We start from the raw sequence: 17,511 nt of genomic DNA, 5'->3' as shown, positions 1-17,511 counted from the left end.
CCGCCGCCCTCCGATCAGTCAGTGTTAAGAGCGCCCTCTGCTGGATCACAAGGCAAAATTTATTTTCTGACCTGTTTTATAGTTTTATAGTGTATCATATTGTTTGCTAGTACTTCTCCTGTGTGCACTGACGTAAAGACGAGCTGCTGTAACAAAGAGTTTCCTTTCGGGGATCAATAAAGTGTTTCTGATTCTGAAACTACTTCACTGTGTGTGTGTGTGTGTGTGTGTGTGCGTGTGTGTGTGCGTGCGTGTGTGTGTGTGTGTGTGTGTGCGTGTGTCTTCAGGCTCGTGTGTCTCGTATTCAGCAGATAGAGAAAGACATCCTGAGACTGGGAGCTCGACTGCAGGTAACCTCACCTGTTCTTTACTGACAGTTGAACTACAACAGAACTAGTCCATACGACATGTTGTCTGATCACATCAGGAAGTGTTTGTGTCTCCAGTCAAGAGTCGGTTTCATAATTCAAGTTTCATCCAAATGGAGCACAAATTTTAACAGAATCTCCAGAAAATGATCCAAAGAAAACGTGACGTGCTGCTCGTCTCCACCCGCTGCTGCGAGAACGCGAGCTGATTGGCTGATGGAGGCGAACAGCCGCTGCCGTTAAAGCAGCGCAGAAGAAGAGGACGCAGCGAGACGACGTCATTAAAAGAGTTCAAACGATGCGAAACATGACGGAAACATGACGTTTCTGTCAGTTTCATGTGTTCATGCGAGGAAGGCTCCAGCCTCCTCATCCTCCACACAGCTGACGCTCTCAGCTCCTCAGGCTTCAGCAGTCATTCAGTCTGTATGTGGTTTCGTCCACACACACCTCACACAACAGGAAACTCTTTTTATGTTTAAATCCGTTGATCTCCATGAAGGAGCTGCTAATATTCACACAACAGCACTGGAATGAAATCTGAGCCACATTTGGCTGAAAACACGTTTCTCCTTCTTTCAACAGCACTGTGTGTTTTTACAGTGTAAACATTGTTTAAACTCTAGCGTTGAACCTTGTTTTCATTTCTTATCTTTGTGAAGTCATTTTAGTTTCTATGACTGCTGATGAAACGCGTCTGTTTTAGAGCTCAGAGAGTTAGTTATTTAATCTGCTCTCTCTCTCCAGGTGGAGGAAGTTCAGGGGGCGAGCGACGGCAGCGGATTGGCCGGAGCTCAAGTGAGCGTCCTGTCCTTCGTTCTTCTTTGTCTTCCTTATTTTCACTTTACTTTATCACTCTTTTCTTTTTTAAATCTTGTTTCAATCTTTTTTGTTTGTTTTTTTTCCTCCTTTAGAGCTCCAGCAGCCGATTGGACCACGAGCCGGCCAACGAGGCGAGCTACTCTGTGCCTCGACGAATCACCAGCCACCTGGGAACCAAGGTTAGTAATTCTGCCTAGTAACACCTTTATAAATACTCGTAACCCTCCGCCAAAGTATTTTATCACCTCAGTAACCACTAAGCAACAAGAGCGCTGTAAAAAATTAAATCCCACTGTAAAAAGTGAACTCTCTGTGTCGCCCCCTGCAGGTGGAGATGGTGTACAGTCTTCTGTCCATGTTGGGGACTCATGATAAAGACGACATGTCGCGGACGCTACTCGCCATGTCGAGCTCACAAGATTCATGCATTGCCATGCGTCAGTCCGGCTGTCTGCCGCTGCTCATCCAGCTGCTGCACGGCAACGACAAGGACTCCCTGTTGCTAGGTAACGTTAGTTCTTGTAGAGGTACAATGTCGGGAAGTGTTTTTGTCCTTTTTTGTCCCAGGTAACCTGTACCTTACCTCACCTATTTATATTTCTCCCGTTACCTAGGTAACTCTGTCATCTCACTTATGGTTTGTTTCCCGTTGCCTAGGTAACTCTCGCGGCAGTAAAGAGGCTCGTGCGCGGGCGTCTGCAGCGCTGCACAACATCGTTCACAGTCAGCCGGACGATAAGAGAGGCCGGCGTGAGATCAGAGTGCTCCACCTGTTGGAGCAGGTGCGTCATTACTGCGAGGCGTGTTGGAGCTGGCAGGAGAACCATGAGAGGGGCGTGGACCAGGAGGACAACCCCAGTGAGTGATGTCACACACACATACTGACCAATCAGGAGGACTGACAGTCAGCCCACACGTCACATGACCAAAACTTTATTTATATCAGAAAAATCCATTCACATCATCATATTTTCTCTTTTTATTAACATTTAAACTGCAGTGACGTCTTTCTGTCGCTGAATGTTGTAAATTATATAATATAAATATATTGTGTTTGTATATAAATGTTGTATTTGTGTCTTAAGTGCCGTCTCCAGTAGAGCATCAGATCTGTCCGGCCGTCTGCGTCCTCATGAAACTTTCCTTCGATGAAGAACATCGACACGCCATGAACGAACTCGGTAAGTCTGACAGCATGTTTCTTCTCTGACTGGTTTCCTGTTTTCTGACCAGTTTGATGTTTGTCCTGGTTTTGTTTCCTCGTCTTACAGGCTGGTTGACTGACTGTTTCCTGACTGGTTTACTGGTTATTGATACTCTGTCTCTCTGTGGGTTATTTGTCCCTGCAGGCGGTCTGCAGGCGGTGGCGGAGCTGCTGCAGGTGGACTGTGAGATGTTCGGTCTGAGCAGTGATCATTACAGCGTCACGCTGCGGCGATACGCCGGCATGGCGCTCACCAACCTCACCTTTGGAGATGTAGCCAATAAGGTCAGAGGAAAACACAAACACATTTACGCCTCATTCGTGTTTTAAATATCTGAAGTCTTTTCACCATGTTTCTGCTTCGTCAGTTCACACACATCTCTCTCTCAGTAACCAATCAGATCACAGCGTTATGTTGTTGTTTTTCCCATCAGGCCACGCTGTGCTCCATGAAGGGCTGTATGAGAGCGATGGTCGCTCAGTTAAAGTCTGACAGTGAAGACCTGCAGCAGGTAAACTCACCTGTTACCACGGCAACCATCTAAAACCTGTTTGTGAGCCTTGTGAAGTTTGTAGCAACAGTTTTTCCTTTAGTTTTCTGTTTTTGTCTGTGAGATGTTTTTTTAGATTTTGTAATAAATGTTTTATGTTTTTTATTTATGAATCCATCCATCTTTCCTCAGTCAGCAGGTTAACCCCTCATTCACACTGTCACATCAACACAGACAGGAAGTCATTGATTCAGTGGAGGTGAATGATGGAAGAAACAGATTAGCGCCCCCTTATGGCTGTCAGATCACAGATCGGTTGTCGGTCCAACCGGAAATGAAGTGGACGTAAGGAGTCGTAAACAAAATATTTTAATTAGACAAAAACAACAATTTGCAGGCTCATGAAGGCAGAGTTACTCAGGTACAGCGAGGAGATTTTCCTTCATCTGGTTTAGTGGTTCTGTTCCGTTCTGTCAAACACAGAACTCCTCGCTACTGTTCAGGGTCAAACCACCAACCCTGTGATTAGTGTACAACTGAGACACAGCCGCCCCACAAAATGCCAAAAATGCAAAGGGTCTTTGTTGATGTGGGCGTGTTCAGGTGAGAAGATAAAATCTTGCACATATTTGATTAGCCAACGCAGCCAGATGACGTCCCATTGTGGTCCTGTAAAAGTCGAGTCAACTTTTTTACCAGATGAGTTTGTTTTGCCTCGGGGTCCTCTGAGTCAACAGAGTGGTCTCATTTAAACTCATTTCCACAGCTGAGGACTGGTCCACTGATCCACTGGTGAATCCAGAGCTTCACCTTCAGGGTCAGCTCCCTCTGAACCACCACATTCTGATGCACAGAATCGCATCACTGCTGACTCTGCATCAGTCCACCTGTTGATCTCACCTCCACCTGACCCTCACTGGTGAACTAGACCCTGAGATTCTCCTTCCCTTTGGACAGTGACTCACTCCAACCTGAAGAAAACAATCCACTGTTTTCCAGCAGAGTACCATGACCTCAGACTGGGAGGAGCTGATTCTGATCCTGCTGCTTCAAACTCAGCTGTAAACTGTCCCAGTGCTCACTGGAGGTCACAGTCTGATCAAACCAATAGAACCACATCATCTGCAAAGAGCAGAGATACAATCCTGAAGTCACCATACCAACACAAACTGAATCTGTGACAGGAACAACCCTGGTGGAGTCCAATACCCACTGAGAGCAGGATTAAACAGCTGGTTCACTGATCCAGGACCAGGACAGAATCCACATCAGTCCTGAATCTGAGGTTCAACAATCAGCCCCCAGCCAGAGTCTCCTTTCAGCAGCCTTTCCCAGGAAGGCTGAGCAGTGTGAGACCCTGGTGGTTGAAGCTCACCTTCCGGTCCCTTTGTTTTTAATGTGAACCACCACCCCGGTCTGCCAGTCCACAAGTTCTGTCCCTAACCTCCACGAGACACTGAAGACTCAACCAAGACAGCCCCACGATGTTCAGAGCTTTCAGCATATCAGGGTGAATCTCATCCACACCTGGTGACACTGCAGAGCTTTTTAACTCCCTCAGTGACTTCCACTAGAGAAAGTCTTCCCCAGAGTCTTCCAACTCTGCCTCCTCCTCCTATGGAGGACGAGTCTGTTGGGTTCAGGAGGTCCTCAAAGTTTTCCTTCCATCACCTGACAGTCCAGGTCAGCAGTTCTTCTCCCTGCTAAAAAAAACAGTCTGGTTAAGTCCTGCCACCACCTCCTGAGTCATCTGATGGTTTGTCAGATCCTCTTTGAGGCCGACTGAAAGTCCTTCTACATGGCCTCCGTGAACCCCTCCTACACCTGAATTTTTGCTTCCATGACCACAGAAGCTTCAGTCCTTCTGTCCTCCTGATGCCGGTCTGCTGCTTCAGGACTCACGTGGGCCAACCAGCCTGAAAGGACTCTTATTTAGTACTCAACGGTTTCCTACACATCAGCAGGTCTTTGGTAGTCACCGTGTCAGGCACTGATGACCTTCTAACCACAACTATGAGCAGCCACCTCCAAGATGGAGGCTTTGAATACTTTTCATTTGATTTCTTTGTTAAATGTATTTGTTGGTGTCAGTACATAAACTTTCTTTCTCGTTATACAAACCAGTTTTTGAATATTTGTTTGTCCTTTTGTTTTTGTTTGTTTTTTAGGTGATAGCGAGTGTGTTGAGAAACTTGTCGTGGCGTGCTGATGTCAACAGTAAGAAGACGCTGCGTGAGGTCGGCAGCGTGCGAGCGCTGATGGGCTGTGCTCTCGAGGTCCAGAAGGTAAATAAAAACAGTTTTTCTATCGTTTGGTTTGTCCTTTTTCTTGGACAAGAGCTCTATACTGAGCCTGCTCTGAAGTGGGTTATTCTGTAGTTTTTCACTTGGTTTCTTCTTCTTCTCCTCCTTCAGGAGTCGACTTTGAAGTCTGTGCTAAGCGCACTCTGGAACCTGTCGGCTCACTGTACGGAGAACAAGGCGGATATCTGCACGGTGGACGGTGCTCTGGCGTTTCTGGTGGGAACACTGACACACCGCAGCCACACCAACACGCTTGCCATCATCGAAAGTGGCGGTGGCATCCTGCGCAATGTCTCCAGCCTCATCGCCACCAACGAGGCGCACAGGTAAACAACTGTAAACAAGTAAACAACCTGTAATAATCTACAATATCGACTGTGTGGATTAAGTACTGAAAACTCATGATTAATCATCTCTTCCCCCTGCGTGTTGCCTTGCAGGCAGATCCTGCGTGAGCACGGCTGCCTGCCGACTCTGCTGCAGCACCTGAAGTCTCACAGTTTGACCATTGTGTCCAACGCCTGTGGGACGCTCTGGAATCTGTCAGCCAGAGATGCCAAAGACCAGGAGGCATTATGGGAGCTGGGTGCCGTGGGCATGCTGCGCAACCTCATCCACTCCCGGCACAAGATGATCGCCATGGGCAGCGCCGCCGCCCTGCGCAACCTGATGGCCAACCGGCCGGCACGCTACAAGGATGCCAGCGTGGTGTCGCCGGGCGCCGGCGCCCCATCATTGCAGGCCCGCAAACAGAAGGCGTTATTTGAGGAGCTGGATGCCCAGCAGCTGTCGGAGACTTTTGACAACATCGACAACCTGAGTCCCAAGGCGGCACACAAGAAGGGGCGGGGCTGTAATGGCGCTGGAGGAGGAGGAAGTACAACACGCTCGTACGCCAACACGCCGGTGCTGTCGAGCCCAAAGAATGGAGATGGATCAAAGAGGACGAGTGAGGAAGCAGCGTATGTTCGGCCGGTGTTCCCGCCCAGCGTCCGAGCATCCAGCGACAGCCTCAACAGCGTGACGAGCGCTGACGGCTACGGCAACCGTGGGAAGACCAAACCATCATCAGAGCCGTTCTACTCATCAGATGAGAACAGAGTCAACAAGTGCTGCGTCTACAGGAAGTACCCAGCTGACTTGGCCCACAAGATCCGCAGTGCCAACCACATGGCGGACGACGATGGCGCGGAGCTGGACACGCCCATCAACTATAGCCTGAAGTACTCTGACGAACAGTTGAATTCTGGGAGACAGAGTCCGAGTCACCGCGGCAGCATTGAGAGCGATGAGGACGACGAACAGGACGCCAGGCTGAGGAGGAGGAATGATGCCAGCGACTCGGCACCAACCAGCAGCCGCATGGCTTCTGTCCTGCCGCCACGCTATGTTGTCACCACGGCAACATCAAACTACGGCGGTGACTCAACAGGTGAGCAGCCAATCGACTACAGCCTGAAGTATGGTGCTGACGCTGCCCACAAACCGCTATTCAAGCCAGAAGAGGTTGCTGCCCCCTCCGCTCCCCCACCCCCGTCATCCTCTGCCGCTAAGCTCCGCCCCCCTCCGCCTCCAGCCAGTCGGGCGGTGCCAAAAGGTAACCAGGAGTCGACGCAGACGTACTGTGTGGAAGACACACCCATCTGCTTCTCCAGAGGCAGCTCGCTGTCCTCGCTGTCATCATCAGAGGAGGAGGACGGCGATATCATTGGGAGAAGGAGGAGAGGCGGGAGCGTCGTCTGCGGCGGCGGCAGTAATGACTACCCGACACTTCCTGTCAGTGAGAAAGACGCACACGAGCAGCAGCAGAGGCAGCAGAAGGAGGCGGAGAGCCAGACCGCCACTGCTGCTGCTGTTCCCTCCACACGGGGAAGACGAGGTCACCACCACCATCATGGTCATGCCCACCACCACCATCATCACCACCATGTGACATCATCGTCCGGCGCCAGGACTCCTAAGAGTCCTCCGGAGCAGCCTTACGCTCAGGAGACGCCGCTGATGTTCAGCCGCTGCACATCGGTCAGCTCCCTCGACAGCTTCTCCACCTCATCCATCGCTAGCTCTGTGCGCTCCAGCGAGCCGTGCAGCGGCATGCCCAGTGGCGTGGTCAGCCCCAGCGACCTGCCTGACAGCCCGGGACAGACCATGCCGCCTAGCCGCGCCAAAACACCGCCGCCGCCAACACAGAAAACAAAGGAGGAGGAAAAGGCCAAGAAGAAGGACGAAGAGGAGAACAGCGCTGATGTCCTGCTGCACTTCGCCACAGAGAGCACGCCACACGGCTTCTCCCGAGCCTCCAGTCTGAGCGCGCTCAGTCTGGACGAGCCGTACATTGCAGCAGAGATGAAGAAGAAGAAGAAAGAGGAGGAGGATGGAGGGAACGAGGAGAGGAAGGAGGAGGAGGTGGCAAAACCAATCCTCGACGAATCGGACGACGACGATGATATTGAAATCCTGGAGGCATGTATCAACATGGCCATGCCCAAGTCGTCACGGAAACCAAAGAAACAGCAACAAGCAGCACCACGGAAACCCAGTCAGCTTCCAGTTTACAAGCTCCTCCCAGCTCAAAGCCGCACCCAATCACAGCAGAGGAAGGATTTGCTGCAGGAGGAGGTGCCGAGAGTTTACTGTGTGGAGGGAACGCCGCTTAACTTCTCCACCGCCACCTCGCTCAGTGACCTCACCATCGACTCCCCACCCAATGAGGAGGCAGCAGCAGCAGTCATACCTGTAGCCCCGCCCACCTCCGCCCAGAGAAGGCGGGCCGGACTTCCTGAGGGAGAGAATGGCGACGACATCCTCGCTGAGTGCATTAGTGCCGCCATGCCCAAAGCCAAACCCAGAAAACCGATCAGAGCGGCAGTGAACAGTGAGAATCTCCAAGCCCCGCCCCGTCCCCCACCTCTTCCTCCTCCGGCCCCGCCTCCTCTCGGCCCGCAGCAGCAGAAGAAAAAGCCGACGTCGCCGGTCAAGCCGATGCCCCAGCGGGCAGCGTACAGCGCCGCCACGTCAACAGCTGCCAAAGCAAAACCAGGGTTCGCCTTCGACTCGCCGCGACACTACACGCCCATCGAGGGCACGCCATGCTGCTTCTCACGCAATGACTCGCTGAGCTCGCTCGACTTCGATGAAGACGACGGTGGCGAGAAGGACGAAGAGGGGAAGAAAACAAAAGAAGAAGAAGGCAGGAAGAGGAAGCAGCAGACAGCGGCTGTTTTCCCTCGAACGAAACCTGTGACCAACCCGACAGCGACGGACGAGAAGCAAAAGTTCGCCATTGAGGACACGCCCGTCTGCTTCTCTAGAAACTCCTCCCTGAGTTCACTGAGCGACATTGACCAGGAGAACAACAACAAGGAGTTCGCTCTGCCGCCGCCGCCTGAGCAGCAAGATGGAGGCAAAACAGGAACAAAGTCTCCTCCACAGGCAGAGTCAAAGCCCCGCCCCCCTGCGGCCAGCGGCTACGCCCCCAAAGCGTTCCATGTGGAGGACACGCCCGTCTGCTTTTCCAGGAACTCGTCGCTCAGCTCGCTGAGCATCGACTCGGAGGATGACCTGCTGCAGGAGTGCATCAGCTCCGCCATGCCCAAGAAGAAGAAGAAAGCCGCTGCCGTCACTGTCCCCGCCGCTGTTGCCACTCCACTTCCTGTTCCCAAAGTCAACGACGGAATTCTGGCCGAGGAGGAGCCTTCAGAGGCGCCAAGAAGCCCCGCCTCCCCTGACTCTGAGTCCTTTGATTGGAAGGCAATCCAGGAAGGCGCTAACTCCATCGTCAGCAGCCTGAACGCCGCCGCCGCCGCTGCCTCATCACTGTCCCGCCAACCGTCATCAGACTCTGACTCCGTCCTGTCGCTGAAGTCAGTGGGCTCGCCATTCCGCCTGCCAGCAGCCAATAATAATGCAGCAGAAGAAGAGGTGGAGGAGAAGGAGGAGGCGGCAGTGAAGCGAGGGGCGAGGATCCTGAAGGGTGGAGAACGCACCACGCTGGAGGCCAAGAAGAAGAAGGAGGAGGAAGAGGAGGAGGAAGAGGCAAAGGCAGTGAGAGGCGGGAAGAAGGTGTATAGGAGTCTAATTACAGGTAAGCCAAGGGCGGAGCCAGCAGCCAGAGGGCGGAGTAAACCCAGAGCAGCAACCGTGGCCAAAGCTCCAGGAAGCAGTGACGGCACCGACAAAGGAGGCGGGTCCTCTCGGGACTCCACGCCGTCTCGCTCTACCACAGCTGCCAGTCAGAAAGGAGGGAAGCTGTCGCAGCTGCCGCGCACGGCATCTCCAGGAAGTGCATCATCATCATCATCATCATTGGCTTCCAGACCGGCCAAACAGAGTGGGGCGGCGAGGAGTGGTGGCGGCATCCCGAGGAGTGAGTCAGCATCGAGGGTCAGCAGCTCCATTGTGGCCAAGAAGCAGAAGGCGGAGCCGGAGAAGCCGGCACTCGTCCGTCAGTCGACCTTCATCAAAGAAGCACCGAGCCCGACGCTGAAGAGGAAGCTGGAGGAGTCTGCGGCGGCAGCCGCAGCGGCGTTAGAGTCACCATCCAGTCCTGATACACCTCTACCGTCAACAACCAGGAGACATGACGTCAACCGCTCCCACTCTGAGAGCCCGTCACGCCCACAGGAAGTGACATCATCCCGGTTCAGCCGCACTGGCACCTGGAAGCGGGAAAACAGCAGCGGGGGAGGAGGAGGGACTGCCAGTAAACACTCGACATCATTACCACGCGTGGGGACGTGGAAGAGGACAGGAAGCTCGTCGTCTGTGCTGTCAGCGTCATCGGAGTCCAGCGAGAAGGGGCGGAGCGAGGAGGAGAGTGCCATGAGGTCGAAGGGAACGTGGAGGAAGTCGAAGAGCGGCGGCGGTGACTCATCAGCCGGGCGGAGCTTCACCGACAAATCAGAAGACGTGTGGGTTCGTCTGGAGGACTGTCCAGTCAACAACCCGCGCTCCTCCTCTTCCTGTTCAGCCCGCTCTCCCACCGCTGCCAATGCCCCGCCCATCATCGACAGCCCCGCCCCCTCCTCCTCCTCTTCCTCCTCCTCCAACCTCAACCTGCGGCGGAGCTGCGAGAGCCTCGACGACACGCTGCCGCCGCCTGAACGGCAGCAGCAGCAGCAGCAGCAGCAGCAGCGCACTCAGCAGCGCAGTGGCGCCGTGGCGGCTCGAGTCAGCCCCTTCAACTACACGCCGAGCCCGAGGAAGAGCAACACTGATTTCACCACCACCACCACGCCAACCACCACAACATCATCATCAACGACCCCCACACGACCTTCACTCATCCCCACCCCCGTCACCAAAAAACGGGAACCGAAGGGCGGAGAGGGCAACGGCGGCGGCGGTGGTGGCAGCGGTGAACGCGGCTCGTACATTGTGACGTCAGTGTGAAAAGAAAGAAGAAGAAGAAGAAGAAGAATGGAAATATGTGGGACAGTTGACAAAATTGGGGAAGTGTAAATATGGAGGGAGAAATGTCAGAAAGTGTTTGTTTGTGAACTGAACTGTACAGGAAGTGAGTCTGTATTTAAGTGCTAGCCCCGCCCCATCACATCCCTCCTCTTCCCTCATTGGCTCCTCTCACCTGTCAGTCAAGCTTCTTTATTCGATGAGAGAAAACTTTAAAATGAACTTTTTATGTTTTTATACCACTAAAATGATGTGTAGCGCTTAGCTCCGCCCCTCTCTGCCTGTGTCCCTGCATGGTCCCGCCCCCATCCTTAACAATGACAGTTACCATGGTGACATAACGACGATGATGATGATGATGATGATGACGACAATGTTTCTGCTAGCTGTAGCGTCTGAGCTGATTCTGCTCCTTTGGAAGTTTTCGTGTTTTTTTGAATGGAGTTTGGTTCTGAAAACCCCCCAGATTTTTCTCCTGCCGTCGGGTAGAAATTAATTTATATTTTCCACATGTGGAGACAGTTTGCCGTCTGAGCCTGAAGCTGATAAAAATGACACTCAATCAGTTTTTGAATTATTTGCCAAAATTCCTTTAAAAGAACGGAGAATTTTCTCACAGGCAAAGTTAAACACGGAGTCCAAAATGATCCAAAATGTCCTTTGGATTCTCAAGAAAATTCAGCATCCTTTTCATCTTATGTGTTTTTTACATTTTTCGGACAGAGTGTGGTTTTCTAACAGCTGCATTCAGGAGCAGAAACAGGAATCCAAGTAGTTTAATGAACAGATCTGTGGTTGAACAGTTTTAGGACTCCTACTTGAAATGTTTAAAGTTCTGTGAATTACAATCGACAGACTGGAACATTTTCAGCTGCAAAGTTCAAATTAAAAGATTTTCTTTTTGTCAGATGGATGTAAAAATCGTTTTTTCAGAACCTCACTCACAAACTACATTTATTCCAGAGAGGGAAGTTTGCTGCCGACTGAACTGTAAAATATAAATCTGAAACACTTTGAAAAGCTTGTATGTGAGGAATTTGAGCTATTTGAGTCCATTCTTGAATTTCCTGGTGAATTTTGAGGATTGTAGTTGAGAAATCGTCTGTTGGCTGAAAACTTCCTGCTCTGTATCGCCTTGGCAACAAATAACACTGTAAAACATAAGTTATTGCTGTAAAACCTTAAAACCTTTTAACTTTGAAGCACATAATTTAAAACAAAAATGATTTTTGCCAAAAAAGTTTCCACAGTGTTTATTCATGGCTGTAACTTGATTTTCACTGTTTTTATGTTGATGCTGGAGGAAAACGACTCAAAGGCAAAAACTTTTTGGTGAAATGTTAACAGATGATGAACAATAAAATTCAACATTTTAGATGCAAGATTAGATCGTTTTTCCAGTTTTTATTTGTGTGTTTGGATGAAATCACAACGTTTGTGTTGATGCTGTACGGAGGCCCTGAAGGGACATGAGCTGAAACTCACAAATATAGTTTTTGTTCACGTCCACTCAGGGCCTCCGTAGTCTGACGGGCTGTTCATATATACATACAACACTTTGTTCTTGAAGCAACCTTTTCTTGGACTACTGACTTTATTTAAGTATAACAAGTATAATAAGTACAGTAGTTATTCTCAAAATGTTTCATATTCCGACTTTATCCTTGAAGTTTCATGACTGTTTTTGTGCAGAAACGTAAGATCTCAGATTTTCAGCTGCTCTGATTTGTTGTTCTGTCGAGTTGCGATACTGAGAGGAAGTTCTAGCTTTCTCATCGCGTGACAGTTTTATGTCTAAAAAACAAAACATCTGTAGGATTAAATTAGCAAAAACTTTGTAACTTAAATGCAGTTGAATCTGAGAAAAATCTGTTTTAAAGATCTGAGACGTTGCTGAACGACAGAATAATCTTTTTTTAAAAACTGTTCAAAACAAACGTTTTTGTATTTTTGGACTGAATCTAAAGGAAAGGTCACAGTGGGAATTTATTTTCTGAAATCAATTTTGGTTTTAGAAGCATTTAAAATTGATTAAACAGACGCACACTGGCGTTCAGGCACACGTGCAGGCATCTAGAGCGGCTTTCACAGCAACAGCATTTATAAACACGAGTTGGTGATATAAAACTATATTAACAGACGTATAAAACATCAAACTGCAGGGCAAAGGAGATGAATAATGACCTCATCGGCTTTCCATACATAACTGCATTTCCTCTTAGCCTTTATTTTGAAACTCCCTCTCTGAAAACACTTTCCCTTGCAGCTTTTATTTTGAAGGAATGCACTGGAAACAGCTCTTCAGATCAAACAGACTTTTACTTCTCGACATGAAACATTTTTACTTTTATGAAAAATATATAATATATTTAATTCAGTTCATGTTTTAGTTCACTGAAATCTATGACTCTATAAAATATTTTCAGGTAAACTGAACAGTCAATGTTTTGTTGACTTCAGTTTACCTGTATAATGTATAATAACACAGATGTGTTGTTATTATTATTATTAGCGGTAATAGTATGGAAAAGTTAAAATGCAAATTAAAATGACAGAATATGATGAGACATATACATACTTACATTTATAAACTATTTTCTCTGCCAGTTTTATCTTCCGACTCTTATTTTGACACTCCAGACAGGAAGTGGGGCTGTGATAATGTTATGTGTGACTTCACTTCCTGTCAGTGGCTCCGTCCTCTCTGTCTCTCTGTCTCTCTGTCTGTCTCTCTCTGTCTCTCTCTCTGTCTCTCAGGTGATGGACAATCAGAAGGTAAGAATCTGTTCGATCGATAATCAATAATATCTGATCTGTCAGCTTAGAGCAGACACAGACAACATATGGACAGACAGAGAGAGAGAGAAAGGATTAGCTAGCTGTTAGCAGCCAAAGTCTCTCTCTCATTCAATTCAATGGGGCTTCATTGGCACTGGAAACACGTTTACTGCCAAAGCAAGTGTTAAATAAACTCTCTGGTCGAGTCAGCATCACTGTGAATGGACTGTTAGCAGTTTAATGTTTTTATTTTTTCTATCTGAAACTATCAATATAAAAAACAGTTCAGGTGTTTTCTCTTCAGGTAACTCGATCTCTCAGAGTAACACTGACCTCGCTCTCCCTCTCTTTTGTCTTTAAAATTAAATATAAATGTTTAGTTTTTAAAAAAAATTATTTATATAAAAGTAATAAATTAATAAGACATATTAACATGTTAGAAAATGAGACAAAATACAAAAATATAAATAATGCTATTAATTTGACATAAATCAATAGAAAATAAATGGCAGCAGCACAGAACATTTTTAAATTAAATAATTACTACACTGTAGTTTCACAGTGTAAGACCAGCTGCACCGTAAAACTACTGCATCTGTTACACTGTAAAACTAGTGTAACAGATCCAGCATTTTTACTGTATAACAGATGCAGTGGTTTTACAGTGCAGTTGTTTTACTGTCAGGTGCAAACTTGCCACCATTTGTTGAAAATCAACGTTTTGAATTCAAAATAGATCATATATGTGATTCGTGTAGATCCGATAAGTTTGTCTAAGTTGTCAAAAAAAAAACACGAAGTGTCTCTGGCAGGTCAGTTTTTGACTGAGAAGAATCTCTTACAGCAGCGTTATGATAACCTTAATTGGCTTATATGACATTGCCCCTGCGGTGGTTTGCATCTTTGTCACCTTTTTCACCCCTGATGAGCTTGCATGAGTGTGCTGTAGTACTACGGTGCAGTAGTTTTACAGTGTAACAGATCCAGTGGTTTTACAGTGTAACAGATGCAGTAGTTTTACAGTGTAACAGATGCAGTGGTTTTACAGTGTACCAGATGCAGTAGTTTTACAGTGTACCAGATCCTGTAGTTTTACAGTGTAACAGATGCAGTGTTTTACAGTGTACCAGATCCTGTAGTTTTACAGTGTAACAGATGCAGTGTTTTACAGTGTACCAGATCCTGTAGTTTTACAGTGTAACAGATGCAGTGGTTTTACAGTGTAACAGATCCTGTAGTTTTACAGTGTAACAGATGCAGTAGTTTTACAGTGTACCAGATCCTGTAGTTTTACAGTGTAAAAGATGCAGTGGTTTTACAGTGTATCAGATGCAGTGGTTTTACAGTGTACCAGATCCAGTGGTTTTACAGTGTAACAGATGCAGTGGTTTTACAGTGTAAAAGATGCAGTGGTTTTACAGTGTAACAGATGCAGTGGTTTTACAGTGTAAAAGATGCAGTGGTTTTACAGTGTAACAGATCCTGTAGTTTTACAGTGTAACAGATGCAGTGTTTTACAGTGTACCAGATCCTGTAGTTTTACAGTGTAACAGATGCAGTAGTTTTACAGTGTATCAGATCCTGTAGTTTTACAGTGTAACAGATGCAGTGGTTTTACAGTGTAAAAGATGCAGTGGTTTTACAGTGTAACAGATCCAGTGGTTTTACAGTGTAAAAGATGCAGTGGTTTTACAGTGTAACAGATCCTGTAGTTTTACAGTGTAACAGATGCAGTGTTTTACAGTGTACCAGATCCTGTAGTTTTACAGTGTAACAGATGCAGTGGTTTTACAGTGTAACAGATGCAGTAGTTTTACAGTGTATCAGATGCAGTAGTTTTACAGTGTACCAGATCCTGTAGTTTTACAGTGTAACAGATGCAGTAGTTTTACAGTGTACCAGATCCTGTAGTTTTACAGTGTAAAAGATGCAGTGGTTTTACAGTGTAACAGATGCAGTGGTTTTACAGTGTAACAGATGCAGTGGTTTTACAGTGTACCAGATCCTGTAGTTTTACAGTGTAAAAGATGCAGTGGTTTTACAGTGTAACAGATGCAGTGGTTTTACAGTGTAACAGATGCAGTGTTTTACAGTGTACCAGATCCTGTAGTTTTACAGTGTAACAGATGCAGTGTTTTACAGTGTACCAGATCCTGTAGTTTTACAGTGTAACAGATGCAGTGGTTTTACAGTGTACCAGATCCTGTAGTTTTACAGTGTAACAGATGCAGTGGTTTTACAGTGTAACAGATGCAGTAGTTTTACAGTGTATCAGATCCTGTAGTTTTACAGTGTACCAGATCCTGTAGTTTTACAGTGTAACAGATGCAGTAGTTTTACAGTGTAACAGATGCAGTGGTTTTACAGTGTAACAGATGCAGTGTTTTACAGTGTACCAGATCCTGTAGTTTTACAGTGTATCAGATTCTGTAGTTTTACAGTGTAACAGATGCAGTAGTTTTACAGTGTAACAGATGCAGTGGTTTTACAGTGTAACAGATGCAGTGTTTTACAGTGTACCAGATCCTGTAGTTTTACAGTGTATCAGATTCTGTAGTTTTACAGTGTAACAGATGCAGTAGTTTTACAGTGTATCCGATTCTGTAGTTTTACAGTGTACCAGATCCTGTAGTTTTACAGTAAACTACTGCACTGTAAAAACATGGCTTCAGTTACATTCTTAAAAACAAATGTTAAACTGTAAAACAAAAAAATATTTTTATCATTTTTGATGTAAAAAAAAAAACAAACAAAATTTTGCTTTTACATAAAAAAATGTGTTTGTGTGTTAAACAGGAAGCTCTTCGCAGGATCATCAGCACATTAGCCAATAAGAACGAAGAGCTCCAAAACTTCCTAGAAACTGTCGACAACACACTGACAGGACTGCAGGTCAGCAGCTGATTGGCTGAGAGGGAGCTGAGGGAGGGGCTTAGATAGGTGGGAGGGAACAGAGTAAAATATAATACTACATAAAATAACTAACGTAAACTTGGTCCAATCATCCAATCAGGAGGAGTCATGTAAGGTGATGTCAGAGCTGGAGGCGGAACTTGAGCAGCTAAGCTCCGCCCTGGAGGAGAAGGGGGCGGAGCTTCATGGCGTCATTAAAGAGGAGAAGCAGAGGAAAGAGGCGGAGCTTCAGGTAAAGAAACTCCTTCCTGTTGTTCCTTCCCCGTGTTTTTGTTTAAATTTTCATTTACATTTTTTTACATTTCTGTTTGTCTTTTCTTTCACACTGATCTTTTTTACTTCTGTTTTTTTCCTCGTGTAAGTTTCATTTTTAAAGAATAATTACTGATACGTTTTTACTCCCATTTATATACTGTTTGACACAACGTTCAAATTTTTAAAAATGTTTTTATCCCTACGTACTTTTTTAATGACTTTTCTCATTTTGTCAGATATTTGTCCACTGAAGTCCCAGCTTGTTTTATTTTGTCTCACTTCATAACTGGTAAACCAAAAAAAATCCCACAGCTAGCTGTTAGCGAGCTGCTGGTCTGACCATCGCACTTCAGCATGTGGGCAGCTGGAGATCGAACCACCGACCCTGTGATCGGTGGACGACCCGCTGTACCTCCTGAGCCACAGCTGCTTTATATCCTCTTCTCTTCTCTGAAGGTTAATTTATTCTTTTTTAAGCTTTTTGAAGTATTCTTTGGTTGTTTGATGTTTCAGAAGCAGCTGTCGGAGGGAAAGTTCGCTTTACTGTCGTGTGAAGAACTGCTCGAGTTCGCAAATCAAACGCTGACGATCACCAACGAAGAAGAATTCCTAAAGGTAGGACGGGAGGAGGATGTAAAATCTTTAAAGAAACATCACATTTTCTTATGAAAACATCTGAAACTTTCCAACTTATCAGTTGTCTAAAATGATGATTAATTAACTATAAAAACAAACTACAGTGTAAACAAAAAGTAACACGTTACAAATATAAAATACACTCATGAATGAAACTACCTTTTTTATTGGAAATAAAATAAATATAAATAATAAATCTTTAAAGTTTCTTTTATCTGTTGTCTTTTGCAGGCTGCAAAACAAATCAAAGAAAGGTATGCTCACTGTTAAAATAGGATTTTAATATGAGCATGAGTTGATGTTTGCATTTTGTTTTTATTTATGTATATTAC

At 46.7% G+C, this 17,511-nt stretch overlaps 2 protein-coding genes across 9 annotated transcripts in view; both read left to right on the top strand.

Moving 5' to 3' along the window:
• The window catches only part of apc (APC regulator of WNT signaling pathway), a 46,496-nt gene extending 34,512 nt beyond the window's left edge, over positions 1-11,984 (top strand). For both annotated transcript variants that reach the window (XM_044175031.1, XM_044175032.1), the window contains 11 exons: positions 288-350; positions 1,116-1,166; positions 1,283-1,369; positions 1,519-1,696; positions 1,848-2,048; positions 2,276-2,371; positions 2,540-2,679; positions 2,829-2,906; positions 5,054-5,170; positions 5,300-5,514; positions 5,629-11,984. In XM_044175031.1, the coding sequence (XP_044030966.1) occupies positions 288-350; positions 1,116-1,166; positions 1,283-1,369; positions 1,519-1,696; positions 1,848-2,048; positions 2,276-2,371; positions 2,540-2,679; positions 2,829-2,906; positions 5,054-5,170; positions 5,300-5,514; positions 5,629-10,579 (6,177 nt within the window). In that variant the 3' untranslated portion in view covers positions 10,580-11,984. The remainder of the gene's footprint in view (positions 1-287; positions 351-1,115; positions 1,167-1,282; positions 1,370-1,518; positions 1,697-1,847; positions 2,049-2,275; positions 2,372-2,539; positions 2,680-2,828; positions 2,907-5,053; positions 5,171-5,299; positions 5,515-5,628) is intronic.
• A 1,078-nt stretch (positions 11,985-13,062) lies between these two features.
• fsd1l (fibronectin type III and SPRY domain containing 1-like) overlaps positions 13,063-17,511 on the top strand; it is a 19,935-nt gene continuing 15,486 nt past the window's right edge. For 2 of the 7 annotated variants that reach the window (XM_044175040.1, XM_044175044.1), the window contains exons 1-5: positions 13,227-13,372; positions 16,172-16,267; positions 16,389-16,520; positions 17,057-17,158; positions 17,411-17,433. In XM_044175040.1, coding sequence (XP_044030975.1) covers positions 13,259-13,372; positions 16,172-16,267; positions 16,389-16,520; positions 17,057-17,158; positions 17,411-17,433 — 467 coding nt within the window. In that variant the 5' untranslated portion in view covers positions 13,227-13,258. Of the gene's footprint in view, positions 13,373-16,171; positions 16,268-16,388; positions 16,521-17,056; positions 17,159-17,410; positions 17,434-17,511 lie in introns of all 7 variants that reach the window. The other 5 variants (XM_044175039.1, XM_044175037.1, XM_044175038.1 and 2 more) reach the window with 5 other exon arrangements.

The sequence above is a fragment of the Siniperca chuatsi genome, linkage group LG18, assembly GCF_020085105.1.
Source record: "Siniperca chuatsi isolate FFG_IHB_CAS linkage group LG18, ASM2008510v1, whole genome shotgun sequence".
Lineage (NCBI taxonomy): Eukaryota > Metazoa > Chordata > Actinopteri > Centrarchiformes > Sinipercidae > Siniperca > Siniperca chuatsi.
Note: the sequence above shows the minus strand (reverse complement) of the source record. Positions and strands in the feature narration are given on the sequence as shown.